At 39.7% G+C, this 14,112-nt stretch overlaps 1 protein-coding gene across 1 annotated transcript in view; it reads left to right on the top strand.

Moving 5' to 3' along the window:
* The window catches only part of ULK2 (unc-51 like autophagy activating kinase 2), a 37,055-nt gene that overhangs the window by 2,322 nt on the left and 20,621 nt on the right, over positions 1-14,112 (top strand). Inside the window, exons 3-10 of the mRNA XM_063173901.1 lie at positions 864-905; positions 9,169-9,201; positions 9,575-9,611; positions 11,015-11,188; positions 12,265-12,338; positions 12,860-12,961; positions 13,294-13,352; positions 13,659-13,741. Coding sequence (XP_063029971.1) covers positions 864-905; positions 9,169-9,201; positions 9,575-9,611; positions 11,015-11,188; positions 12,265-12,338; positions 12,860-12,961; positions 13,294-13,352; positions 13,659-13,741 — 604 coding nt within the window. The remainder of the gene's footprint in view (positions 1-863; positions 906-9,168; positions 9,202-9,574; positions 9,612-11,014; positions 11,189-12,264; positions 12,339-12,859; positions 12,962-13,293; positions 13,353-13,658; positions 13,742-14,112) is intronic.

Genomic DNA, 14,112 nt, shown 5'->3' on the forward strand with positions numbered 1-14,112 from the left:
CAAAGCTGCCTTGAAAGCTGTAACCAGTGAGCTGACTTTAATTCCTGAAGCAGCTGCCCATTCTGACTTGTGATAATTGCCTTAAATGTGCAGTGTGGCTCTAGCAGAGGAAATGCAATGGGGCATCTTTCAGCTTTTCAGTGTTATTTTATGGAAACTTCTCCTTGGGTGGTCATTTAGCATTCCCTGCTCTCTGGATTTCACATCTCATTTCACACAGCTTTGCAGTAATACTGAGTGCTGCTTTCTTCCCATGTTTCTGAGCTTCTTGATATACATCACTGCTTTATATACTATTATATTCTATTATACATCACTACTTTATATACATATTATATTCTCATTTATTTAATATATACCAGAGTTAGTGTTGGGAGTATTAGTGTGCTGCAAGTACTTAACAAACAAAAGTTTTTTGAGCAGCTACAAATAATTATGAGCTGTCCCATGAGTGTTCTTTAACGTTATTTGGTTTGATTTTCTTTGTATTAGAAAAGTAAGGTTGATTTGAACATGGTCGAGTTGGTTACTTCACTAAGCAAGGAATTATGTAAGAGTAGGAAATTAAATCTTGTCAGCTTTCAGTGCTCATTAGAGGATCTTGTGCTCTGGTACTTTCTGTAACAAGTCATTGACATAAAGTTCTGGAACCAAATGTTTTTATGACCTCTCAAGATATTGCCTAACTTCCTTATCCTTTAAATATTGTCTAAACAGCTGGGATTTCCTCTAAATTCCATCTGATCATCATAAAAAGATTCTCTTTGATTATCACCAAATCAGCATTATCAGCAAATTTAATTAATAGTAATAGTAGTAATACTAATAACCTTTTTCCATAATACAAATATTTTGTTTTACAGGAACTTCAGCATGAGAACATTGTAGCTCTTTATGATGTCCAGGTAAAATATATTTTGATGCCTTTTTAAAAATGAATTTATGAAAATATAATGAATATGTATCATGTATGCCAAGTGGAAGATTTTGAATGGATTTATTTTGAATGGATCTGTTTTGTTGCTGTCATCAATTGGGAATTCAGCAAAAACAAGTGACAGTAAGAGCAGCATCTTGGGCATCTGTGTGACACAGAAATGTGGTGTTGAGCCCTGTGTCAGTGAAGAGGAACTGAAGAAAGCAGAAAACCACAGTCACATGTATCTGTTGCCTGTGTGTCCAGAAGGACAGGATACAGAGAAAAAAGCCAAGCAGACACTTGGATCTCTTCAATTAAATTCCTTCAGGTTGTTTTCCTGTCTCTATTGCCTGGTGAGGTGCAGGAGTTGCTCTGCAGCCTGTCTAGGGGAGTGTGCTCTGCTTAGGAAGGGAATTTTTGTATCCTAAGGCCTGCCAGTGTGGAGCAAAGCTAAATCAGACATGAGGCAGCTCATGCATTTGTTCTGCTGGAATAAGATCTATACATTTATCTCCTGGGCTCAGGCCTGATTTTAAATACAGAGTTACACTGATGAAAAAGAAATAAATTACTGAGAAGCACCTTTGGGGCATTGCATAGTCAAAGCAACACAAAATAGAGATTGTGACATTCAGTCCTTCCTGTCTTTACACATTCACATGCTAAAAGCTTTCAGTTTGTGTGGATTTCTATCTTTTGCTGTAGAAATCTGTATTCATGAGTCATAAATTAGGTGAGCTCAGGATTTCTAGGGCTGTAGGACTCGAGTCCTATTCACTTTTGAGTCCTACTTACTCAAAAGTAATTTTCAATTACTTTTGGTACCAAGCTGAGATGTTCACGTAGCAGCTGACTGTGCATCAAAACTTCTAGGTTCAATCTAGAGACTGTTTGTTTTTCCTGGATCTTGACTTCAAAAAAATCTAAATTTTGAGTGATGTTATCTGCTCTGAGAAGGAAAGTATTGTCTGCTGTGCTTCTTGATGAGACCAGGTTTTCCTGAGCATTGCTAAGTGGAAATCATCTCTCAGCATCCTAAATTTAGTATGTCCAGACATCTCAAAAGCAACTGGAATTGTTGACTGAGGGTGTTGGTGTGTGAGTAAGCAGCTGAATTTCAGATTTATCATTTACAGTTGTTTATACATGGAGGTTCCTTAGTCAGCTCTGCAGCTCAGTGTGGGGGTAGTGGAATAGTTGGGTGTTCTGATGGTTTAACATCTGAGCTTTGGAGAAACTCTTTGGTTTTTTCTTTTGGTTTATGCACAAGGAAAGAGACTCCAGAATCCTACAGTTGTCTATGGTTTCTTTAATAACTTTTTGACTTTTCTGTTCTGCCCCAGGAAGAGGTGACAGATTTTCTTGAATGATCAGTGCTGCTCCCTTTGAGAGGGGGATGTTGCTGCTTGTCACCAATTATTGTGTTTAAATAAAATGAGCAGTTAAAGCAAAGAGAAGGGCAAACCTGTGTCCTGTACCTTGATACATTTCAAACACATTCATGGCAAACACAAAGCTTGGCAACAGGAATTGCTTTGCAAAATGTGATATAAAGAGTGTGCCACTTGCACAAATGAGCTTTTCCCTTTCTGCTGTGTGTGTGAAGTGGCAGACATCATTACCTTCTGTGATTACATTTAATTTATAGCCCAGCAAGAATGAACACTATGCAAGGCATTCACATGTCTGGTAGGCTGTTCCACCTACTAATTTTCTGCAGCATTTCATGTTCTAGCATGTGTGCCCTTTTTGTTTGCCAGGGTGTTGTGAACATGGTGATACAGTCCAGCAGATAAGACTTTAGGATCTCAAGCTATTTCTAAGTTTACAGAAGGTGTTTTTTCCCCTCAGTGCTGGAGCCAGTGGAGTCTGTGTCACAGTAGGAAGTTCTCAGTGTGAATGGGAGTCTGTTTTATTTTTGTAGTTCTGTTGGGCTGAAGCTTTTCTTAACCTTAGACAGTTTGAAATAAGAAAATGCTCCTATTTCAGCTGCAGTTTGACATATCATGTAGCTGAATATGCCAAGAGCTAATTGTTGCTTTGAGTTTTCAGATAGAAAAGATGGTGTGCAATGAAAGTGGCAAAACTAAGTGAAAAAAGTGTAAATTGACTGTGAATACTTTCACTCTCATAATAATAAATTAATGACAGTACTTTAGATGAAAGCATAGCAATTTGGAATGCATCTTTTGGGAATAAATGTACAATTATTATTTTATATATTGCAAACAGCTTCATTTGGATTGATTCTCAGGAAGTTGTTAGATTCCCTCTCCTCCATGTCTCTTCATTTACAGTTGTGCTCCTGTTGCATGACCACTCACACAAGTCAGCACAATAAAGATAGATACACCATGGAGGTTTTAATGAAATCCAAGCAGAACTCGTGGGCCATTCTGCTGATTGTGCATGAACATTTTCAGCCCTTCTCCAGTGCTCCCCCTCCATCTCCTGGGAGCACCATCTGATGTGCTGTTAGTGTGTCTGCACTTCAATTACTAGAAGTGCCCGTTCGTCTGGGGCCACACCCCAGTGAACTGCTGTGTGTTGATGGTGGCATAAAAATGTTTTGTTCTGCAGCCAGCAGGATAATTGCCCTTGATTTCCATGAGGTGGACGTGCAGCTCTGGCAGGTTTGAGCTGCAGATAAGCATTTTATGTAAGCAGAGCACTGCACTGCTCCCAGGGTGGGGAGCTGCACACACCAGGGTGTGGAGGCCATGGTGCTGAGGCTGAGGAAACTTGTGCAGATATTTAAATAAAAACCCTCCATCTGGGAGAGACAAATGTTTTTCAGCAGTAGGGTTCTGGAAAATAGCTCATCCCTACAAGTGAAATGATTTTTTTTTTAAAAAATCCTTAAAGAAACTCAGATATGATAGATGGATAGCAAGAGACACTTTTCACTTATCTTCTTGGGCAAGTGTTTGATTGTCTGTCATTCAAGAATAATCTCCCAAATCTCTAAAATGGTTTAAGGATGCAACTCTTTTCCCGTGGTGGTGCTGTGGGATGTCATTCATCCTGCAAAAGAAAATCAGTCTTGGATCCTGTTAATTGGAGGAGTGGAGCCACTGTTTCTCAAAAGTAAAAGGAGTCTAAAATAGCTTCTAATTTACCAGTGTAAAATACACTGAGATCCTTGGATAAACTATTCTACTGAAGTGGAATGAAGGTATCAGTGAGTTATTTGGAATGTTCTATATTTAGGACATGAGTTTACAGTTTTGTGCAGTTCATGATCCCAAGTGTGTGCTGAGTAGAACTAATCTCTTCCACAGTGCCAGACAGTGCCTGTTTTAGCAAATAATTTAATTCAAAACCTCTCTAGAATGTCAGCCTTCCCAGTGAAAGCCTGTAATGTATCTTGGAGATAGCATTTTAGGAGAATGAATTAATGTCCTCACTGTATGGAGTCTGAAGTTTGCTATTTGAACAGTAGTTTAGGGAGAACTAATTTCTAGAGTGTTATTGGAGAAACAGTATCTGGATAAAAATGGTTTCTTGTCTTAGCTTGTTGCTACAGAGCAGACAAAAAACCTGCAGCTGCTTCTGCTGTCCTTGGAAGCAGAGAAAGCCAGTGGGAATGGAGCCAGAAATCCTTCTGGGACCTTCAGCTCAGCTTTGTTGTACACACAGAGCCCAGGAGTTCTTAGCAGGGGTGCTGAGGGGAGGAACTGTTGTTTTAGCAGCAGGAATTAAATACTTCTGGTTTACCCAAGGACTCCAGTTGGTCTGGTGCTATTGCATGTGTTTCTTGAGATATTTGCTGCAGGCATCCTGTGTGTGCTCCTGATCTCAGTGTCTCACAGCTTGCATTGCCTCCACACTCCCAGCAGAACAGAGAGTGTCTCAATATCTTTATTTTTGTTCCCTCAGCTCCTTGCTTAAGGCCTTTGTGTGTGTCAATATCCATCCCCTGTGTCTGTGTGGAAATAATCATATGAGAACATGCTGTTCAGATAAAAGAAAAATCCTGCCCTGTAGCAAGTGTAAAGGTTTTGAAATGTTACCTGGCAGCTGATGCCAGCCCAAGGTTGGTTATGACAGTGCAGGAATGATGCCAGAGTAAATGCTGGAGACAGCCAGGATTAGAATTTGTTGTGACCCACAGAACCAGAGTTGGAGTTACTACACAGGCCTTGCTTACCTGCTGTGCCTGGATCCTGTAATTTGAATTTCAGAACTGTTTCAGAAGAGTTTCTACACAGTCTTTTGCTTACCTGCTGTGCCTGGATGCTGTAATTTGAATTTCAGAACTGTTTCACGTGATTTTTTTTTAGTACAAAACTGTGCTGAACCTTGGTGCTGGGAGCAGAGCAGCCTCTTTCCCCACCTCCCATACATTGGTTAAATTCAGCATTTCACTAACAGCAAATGGATGATCCTTGTGGTGCATTTCTCCATGGCTGATTGCTCTTTTTTATGTGAGTAATTGGCAGCATGCACCCTGTTTGAATCCTACAGGCACATGTCAAGTGACATTTAGTCTGAGATTTAATATTTTGTCAGAATTAACAAAAATGTTCAGTCCTTGGGGTGATAGGAGATGAACACAGAAGTTGCTGCTGTGTTGCCCTCACAATGTAAACCAAGAATGTCCAATACAGAGAGAAACAGCCTTTAAAAGATCTGGACCTGTCCCTTTTCACTATATCATTAGAATTTTTGCCAAATGTATTTAAAACCCAAAAAAAAATGTGTGTTCCTGGCCAAAAATTAAATCCAATATAGCACAAATGAACACAGCAGAAAATGAATCAGATAACAGCAGTGCTCAAGCTGTCAGGGCAACTCTCCTGCTTTGGGGACTCCCATCATCAACTGCCATGAAATCAAATCTGCAGACCTGAAGTGAAAAGGGAGTAACTATTTGTCACAGCTGCTGCTTTGGGAGCTCACTCAGCTCCTTGCAGACCTTCAGCTTGTTCTAAAGGAGGACTTGGGAACCAGAATGAAATCCAGGGAATGTTTCTGCCACTACTCCAAGGATCTAGCAACAGCTCTGGGAAGTAACCATGGATGTAATGACTTCTTTTTCAATTGATGTTTTTTTAAATGGAGCTACTTTGCTGAGACTGTGATTCAAGTTGAGTTTTGCATCCCCCAAGACAACTGCTGGAATCCTTGGATTAAAACATAGCAAGTTTTGGCAAATATGTTGCCTCTTAACCTCTTTCTCTTAGGTTTATCTGTTTACCTTTCAAAATTGCAAATTGGTTTCCTGTTAGCCTCTGCTTGAAAGTAAAACTTAGATTCAGAATAAAAAGGAGCAAAAGTAGGTTTTTATCAAGAAAACTTTCAGTGTGTTGCTGGGCAGGACTGCTAATTGTTGCAACACCAGCAGATATTTGTTTTACTTATTTATCTAGGTAGAAGTGTAGGTCAGAACAACTCCAGCTGCACTAATTTTGTGATCTGTACATCAATACAAATTGCTGAAAGCTTTGTTATCTGTTTCAAGAAGCAGTTTAGAATAACTTGCTAGGTCAGCTTTATTCCTGAATGTTAGATGTGAAACATGCTGGTTTTTAATCTTTCCTTTTTGAGCACTTTGCTCTGCAGAGCCAGGCAGCAGAAATCACCAGTCTGGGGAATGGTGATAGGGAGAGCTTTATTGTTCAGCAAAATCATTTAGAAGGGCAAAATGTATCTCCAGAACTGTCTTGTCTGTTCTGAATGTGTTCCCCAAATGGAGATCACATTCCAGCCAGGCTGGCCAAGAACTGGAAGGCAAAATTTGAGCAGCTCTGAAGGGTTGAACGAGTTCAGTTGTTTTGAAGTAAAGCCTGTGTTGGTGGGATATTGAAAAGGGTTTGGTTGTGAGTTCAACTTGGGACAAGTTGTGGTTGGGGAGGTTGGTATCAGTTCTGTGCAGGCTGTTACTTCCTCACTATGAGCTGGAGAGGACTTTTGAGTCTGGGAAAATGTCTTTGTGGGATCTCTAATCTGCTCTGCTGATTCATTAAAAAAGGATTTTCTAAGCTACATTAAGGAATCATGCTCTACTTCTTACTGGGACTTTACTTGGTGACTTGGTTTGTTATTTTTCATCAAGAACATAAACATTCTTAGACATTTAAGACATTAAAAAAAAAGAGACGAGTAATTCTCTTTGAGGGCAATCCAGTGTGGTCTGCAGCAATGACTTTCCAAACAGGTGAAGGCTGGTACAACAGGGCAAATCATCAGCTCAGTGTTTCTGAAGAGAGCAGTTCATTTGAGAGGACTTTGTTTCCAAGGGAATCCAGCACACAGATCCTCTTAGTTCTGTGATGAATAAATGTAATAAATGTCTGTCATGAGCTGAGCATTGCCTGCTGCCCTAAGCTGCTGGTTTGTGCTGTGGAGGCTCTGACACCATGGAATATCTTTGTGATTCATGGCATTGCAAAGCTGGGCTGGAAATCCAGGAGCTGAGCTGCTTTCTTGTCACTGGACTTCCCTTGGGGTGTTCTGCTCCACATCACAGCTATCCTTTAAGTGAAGGGATCCTCACTTGGCAGAATTTTCAATTTGATAAATTGGGATCTCAGATTCCTAAAAGACAGCTTCTGTCTTGGAAGGTGTTGGTGCAGAGGAACAATGCAGAAAGGAACAATTATATATTTCCAGTAATTTGCAAAGCAAGTAATTACTAATGGGCTTTTTGCTTTGCTGTGTGCACTGAGGTTTTGAGGCGTTTGTAGGAATGTAAATTATGGTTCATGTTGGCCACAGCTATTGCAGAAGCATTGAACAATTGAGGCTTCCTGAAATGTGATCTGCTGCTGCTTTAATATTCTATATTGCTTGGAGTCTGCCTGCCATTCCCAACAGATTTGACTCATATTCCTAGAAACTTGTTTTCTTCAAAGCTAATTTCCAAATGTAAACAAATCTGCAAAATGTGCTTGATGTTTTGGGCTGGAAAGAACCTCAAATGCATTTCTGTAACACAGGCAGGAGTGACTAAATTCTTCCCCAAAGTGAAGCAGGTTAATACAGCCTTGAATTAACCTTAAACCATCCAGTTCATCTTGAACTCTAATTATTTCCATTATTTGGATTTGTCTGGGTGTCAGTGTCTGTGATGGGCTGTGCCATCCCTGAGCCCTGTGCTGTGTTTAGGGGTCATTGGTTTCTCTAGCCCGGGCCCATTTTTGCTTTTATTTCTCTTTTTCAAGTTTTCTAACAGAAGTGAGCCCTTGCCAATGGCACCCTGGTGACAATTCTTGCCAGAGTGGTCAAATGGAGCATCTGCTGAAGTGTCAGTGCAAGCACAGGGGAGGGTGCCTGAGTTCACAGCATTTATTTTGCAGTGCAATGTCCCTCTTGCCTTCCTTGTGACACTTCGGCAGAATTTAGTCAGACTGTCTGCAGTCCCACTTCCCACTGGGGCCTGTGCCTGCCCTTGTCTGGTGCCATCTCACTTTTTTTCCTTCAACTGCCTTAAAAAACCATATTTTCCCTCAATCTGTCAGCCCTTGTTTAAGTTTATTTTTAAAGGGAAAGGGAGGTAACACACTGTGTAACTAAAAGCATCATCCTGTTTACTGTACACTTCCTTTAGTTTCCTTCCAGTTCTCTTTGTGTTCTTTCCTTTCAATCTTAATCAGCTCAGAGGGAGAAAAAATACTTTTGCTTTATAAAAACTCTCAGAATCTTCAATTTTGTAGGCCCACCAGAGCTGTCTTATGCAGGAGACTGTGGAAAACAATGTTGATTATTAGCACAAACAGGTCAGGCCTTTCTCCCCTCACACAAAATAAATATTTGGAAACAGGATGAATGTTTTTGTTACAGTCAGCTTTAAGCAGGGATTCATTTTTGTAACTGGATTTGTGAAGGGTGTAGGTAATTTACAGTAGAAGTTGGGCAATCTGTCTTTCAGGAACTTTTCCCCAGTTACAAGAAAGGGAATTCAGGTTGCAAGGAGGTCATGGGAGGTGAATGCTTTGGAAAATGTGAGGAGGATGGACAGAGCTCCCAGCCCTGCCCTGAGGAGCATGGCAGGGATTGCTGCTGCCAGAGCTCACTCAGGGAGGCACTTCATGGAAGTACTGCCTGGTGCTTTTATGGTTTTGCATATGAAAATATTATTGGAAATGTAAAATATCTCCTAGTGAAAAATCTACACTTTTGCTATGCTCTGAAACAACGACTTTAAGGTGTCTCAGTGATGGGAAAATCCCATGTTGCACTTGGTTAATGCAGGTACAGATTTTGTATTCTCACATTCTTAAATCACTTTTCTTCTTCTCTTTTAGGAAATGCCCAATTCTGTCTTTTTGGTCATGGAGGTATGTGTTAACATGTATGTTTCTGGTTGTTTTAAAGACTTTTAGACAAAACTGTTCATTTGCACAGCTGCAAACTAACCATGGCTTGCTAAAACAAACTATTTTGAAAAGGAAATTATTAATTTCCTATGCCCCATTAAATTTATCAGCACTGTTTGTTTCATAAATTATTCAGTTTCATGTTATGATACTGTAAGTATTGATGAAGGGTGAAAATCAAATTATTAATTACAAATAATTGACACAACAATTTTAAGGCAAACAGCTGGAAGGGATCTAATTTTCATTAAAAATTACAAAGTAGCAATGATGTAGCAGGTGTTTTAGTGCTTTTATTTTAAATATTTTAAATAAAACCCTTTGTTTTTAACAGTACTGCAATGGTGGGGACTTGGCAGATTACTTACAAGGTAATTGATTACTGTATTTCCCTATTATTTTGCTTTATGTGTTTATATTCTGTATTCCTCACATCCATTGATGTTTCTCTGAGATTTTTTTACTTGTGCTTTAAATAAGGGTAAATGAATTGGTAATTCACAGACAGAAAATGCTTTTTTATTTTTTGCCACAGCTGAATGTAACATTCCCTTATTTGTCAATGAGGGAGAGGCTGTAGTTAACCATCAGCAGCATGCTGAAAAGATGTGTGGGTTTCTATTTCTAAAACTACATTTTGGGGGTTGTTCCCAGTGTTTTGATTCCACCTGTTTTTCTTTTCCAAGATGTGAATTTAAAACCACTGATTTACTTCTATAATAATGCTCTGAAAAAGAGGCAGTGCTGGCTTAGGAGAGATTTTCCATGGCTCTGCCCAAAGTGAGGACAGAATTTCTAAATCATGACAAATGGATTCTTATTCCAACCAAAATTTTGAGCAGAGATGTTAATCTTCACATTTTTCATGATGAAAATATTCTACTTGCCCTTGTATGTCAGCCTGTTGAAGGAATCTTTTTATGCACAGCTATTGTTATGGTAACTGTGTGTATTAAAAGCCTAATTCACTTGCCATTAAAACCTTTGGAAAGACTCAGTGAAATCCAGCTCCTGTGTTCAGTGCTTTTTTGGGCTGCAGAATGAGGTAATACCTTCAGAAGAGACTTTCAAAAGTGCATCTCATTTTTTTTCCTTTCAAAATAAGTTTTATCATGGATGAAATTTCTGAGCAGAGTTGTTCTCAGCATCTCCATAAAGAACAATGATTTTTTGGTTATACTTAATGTGAAGTTCTTTTATTTTCTTGCTTCCTTTGCCTTTTTTATTTCAAAGTTTAGGATTTCAAAGAATTATTTGGTTGGAAGAGACTTTAAAGATCATTGAGTCCAACCCAGCCCCAACACCTCACCCAAACCCTGGCACCCAGTGCCAATCCAGGCTTTGTTAAACACACCCAGGCGTGGTGACTCCACACCTCCCTGGGCAGAACATTCCAGTGCTTCATCACCTTTTCTGTAAAAAACTTTTTCCCGATATCCAACCTAAATTTCCCTTGACTCAGCTTGAAACTTAATGAGATTTAATTTGAGATTTAATGGCAATTGAGAAGTTTTATAATTACGATGCTACCGAGTTGAATAAACCACTGGAAAAACAGATTATTTAGAGTTCTGTAGCTGCTCTAAAACTGTGGTGATGTCAATATTGTTGAGAATATTTACATTTGTAGAAAAACACAGGAGACTGGATTGTAACTCATGATGATTAGATTATAACTCACTATGTTTTCAGCTGATCACCATGAAGCTGATTGCTTTTAGCTAAATTTATTGTTATTTTTTCTCCCCCCTGCTCCTGTGTGTGTCACTGCCAGCTAAGGGGACTCTGAGTGAGGACACCATCCGAGTGTTCCTGCAGCAGATTGCAGCAGCCATGAGGATCCTGCACAGCAAAGGCATCATCCACAGGGACCTGAAGCCCCAGAACATCCTGCTGTCCTACGCCAGCCGCCGCAAATCCAGCGTCAGCGGCATCCGCATCAAAATAGGTACATCTCCCTCTGTGGGAGGGAAATCAGCACTCTTGGGGTGTTTCCCCCTCAGAAATGGCTCTCCAGTTCAAGTCCTGCATGTGGAGTGTGTTCAATTCATTCAAATCAGACAGCAAGTCAAGAATGATGAGCTTCATGCTGTGCTGTGTTCTCAGGATGAAAAAGGATTGAATCATAAAGACGTGTTTGATTAAATCTGCAGGACAAATCTATTTAGCTGATGTTTCTAGTACTAAACTATTTTAATTATGTATAAATCTAACTTTTGAAACTGGGAGTAGCCTTTAACCCATTTCAAAACTCTGTGTATGCAAGACTCCAATTGCATTTCCAGCTGTTTTCTTTTTTAGTGGTAGATCCTCCTAAGGGTTATTTGAGAGGTTTAGAAATGAAGGTTATGACCTGGTTTTGGCATGGCATAAGGGAGGTTTGGCCTGGTAACAGGGGAGAGATGTCAAATATTCATGGTACTACCAAACTCCTCTGCAGAGGCCACTTCAAGAGTTTTAATCACTCCTTGTTGTCTGTTAAGTGTCTATTTAAAGCTGCCTTGTTTTAAACAAGTTCATTCCTGTGCTTTTGCTCAAAAACTGCACAGGGGAGACCAAACTTCTTCCCTTGCTGTCCTTACTTGATAGCTTCAGATGCTTTTACCTGCATGGAAAATTCAGGCACCTGAAACTTGACTTCTTCAGCTTGTACCTGATGTGATTTCACTGCAGGCAGATTGTATATTCATCACTCTTAATGAGCCATTTATATTTAGCCAGTGACTTTAATCCTTTCCTGCTGATGCCAGACAGGCTGTTCTGCAGCTGGGGAGGTGCCTGAGCAGCAGTTTGTGTAAATGATGTCACTGCTGCTTCTTGGCTTGCTCATTTGAAAGATAATCCATTATTCTTTCAGCATGACAAAGATTCTAGTATTCCATGTAGCTGGCTAGATATTAAACCTGTATTTTTTCCATTCTTCTGTTAATTGTAGCAGATTTCAGTCAGAGACAGGTGATTTCTAGACTGTAAAAATTTGAAAATGATCTTTCTCTTCATTGACCAAGGTTGTTCTTTACACAGCTGACTTTGGGTTTGCTCGTTATCTGCACAGCAACATGATGGCTGCAACTCTGTGTGGTTCCCCTATGTACATGGTAAGGGATATTTCACATTTTCTTGCTTGTCTCAAACATTCTCCTGCCAAAACAAAATAATTGACTGCTTGCAGATTGGCAAATGCCTCGTGTTGCTTTACAAGGATCAGGGACAGAGTGTAGTTCCCCTTTCCATGGTTTTTCTACCTTTTTTTTATTTCCTTGGGATTTGGAGACCATGATTGTTATAATCAGAGAGACATCAATCATTTCTTAGTGGTTCTTTGTCCAGGAGAAGAACTGCAGAAGCCAAGTAAATAACATGTCCCTCTTCTTGCCAAACATGCCAAATGCTGGATGCTTTCTTCAGAACATCAGCATTTGAAATCTCTTTGTGGTTTTGAAACTCAGCTTTCATTTTAGGTGGAGCTGGTAGCTCTCAAGCCATGTGATGCACATGAAAATGTTAATTTTCTCTTACAGTGAAGTGGTCTCAGTTAATACTGCTCTGACAGTAGATTCATATTGCTGTGGTTTTCCTTTGGTTGTTTTCTCTTCTGAGAATTTGCTGTTCTTTCCAGGCCCCTGAAGTGATTATGTCTCAACACTATGATGCTAAAGCAGACCTGTGGAGCATAGGAACTGTGATTTATCAGTGTCTTGTTGGAAAACCACCTTTTCAGGTAACAATTCCTTTGCTTCTCCCCCTTCTCAGTCTGAAGGACACTCCTGGGGCTCTTGCTTCTAATGAGGAAAGCAGAAGCAAGTGATGTCTGAGTGTTGGGGCTGCACAGGCTTGGGAATGCCAAGGGAAAAGTTGTTTGTGCTTAGTCTGCATGATGAGTGTGTTCAATCCAGAGGAAATACATAAATAAGGAGCCTCAGTGCTCTGCCTGGTGTTTTCTCCTTTAATGCCCATATGCAAAAGTCTCCTTTTTGTGTATGTGTGCTTAGGAACAAAAGCTATTTCCTCCATGAAACTGAGCTTTAATTAATGTACATTTTTATTTGACAGGCCAATAGTCCTCAAGATTTGAGAATGTTTTATGAAAAGAACAGGAATTTGATTCCTAGGTATGTCACCATGGCCTTTCCTGTCACTTACACTTGTTGATTGAACACTTTTTCATCTTGGGGAGTGCCTGGGATTCATAAAAATATTTGCTGTTGCTATCTTTGCAAGGATGTAGTGTGATACCTGTGAATCATGTTGCACCTTGCTTTGTACCCAGCTGAAACTAAATGGCCTGAGGCTGTAAAGCACAGATAGTGATGACTTAGGGGTGTGGCAGAACGCTGCTTTCCTGAAATTCAATGTGCTGTGCATTATTCAATGCATGCATTACATTTAATGCATGTTTTACTTCCTCTTGTGTGCAGCATTCCCAGGGAAACATCAGCTTACCTGGCTGACCTGCTCTTGGGTTTGCTTCAGAGGAACCAAAAGGACAGAATGGACTTTGGTGTGTATTTCTTTTTTCCCCTCTCTTGCTCTTTTGACTTTCCTTGTTAGTTGTATTCATGTGAGCAGAATAATTATCTTGACCTTTTGTCCACAACCAATTACATGAGAACTGAAGTGGTTTTTTCCTTCTGTTTTCATAAAGAAGGCAGAGTAGCTAAAACAAATCACTGGATAACTACTGTCAGTATTAAGTGATGCACATAAATCATTACTTTGTTTTTGAGTAGTGAAATATAAATCACTTTAATTCTTTTAATTGTGCCCTTTCCTTTAAGGATTTACTGCTTTACCTTAAATTTCATGTTGAAATCTTATTTCTGTTACTTTAAGTGATGTTTTAGCATCAGCCTGGGAGGAAACATTTCTGAT

This window comes from Melospiza melodia, chromosome 21, assembly GCF_035770615.1.
Source record: "Melospiza melodia melodia isolate bMelMel2 chromosome 21, bMelMel2.pri, whole genome shotgun sequence".
Lineage (NCBI taxonomy): Eukaryota > Metazoa > Chordata > Aves > Passeriformes > Passerellidae > Melospiza > Melospiza melodia.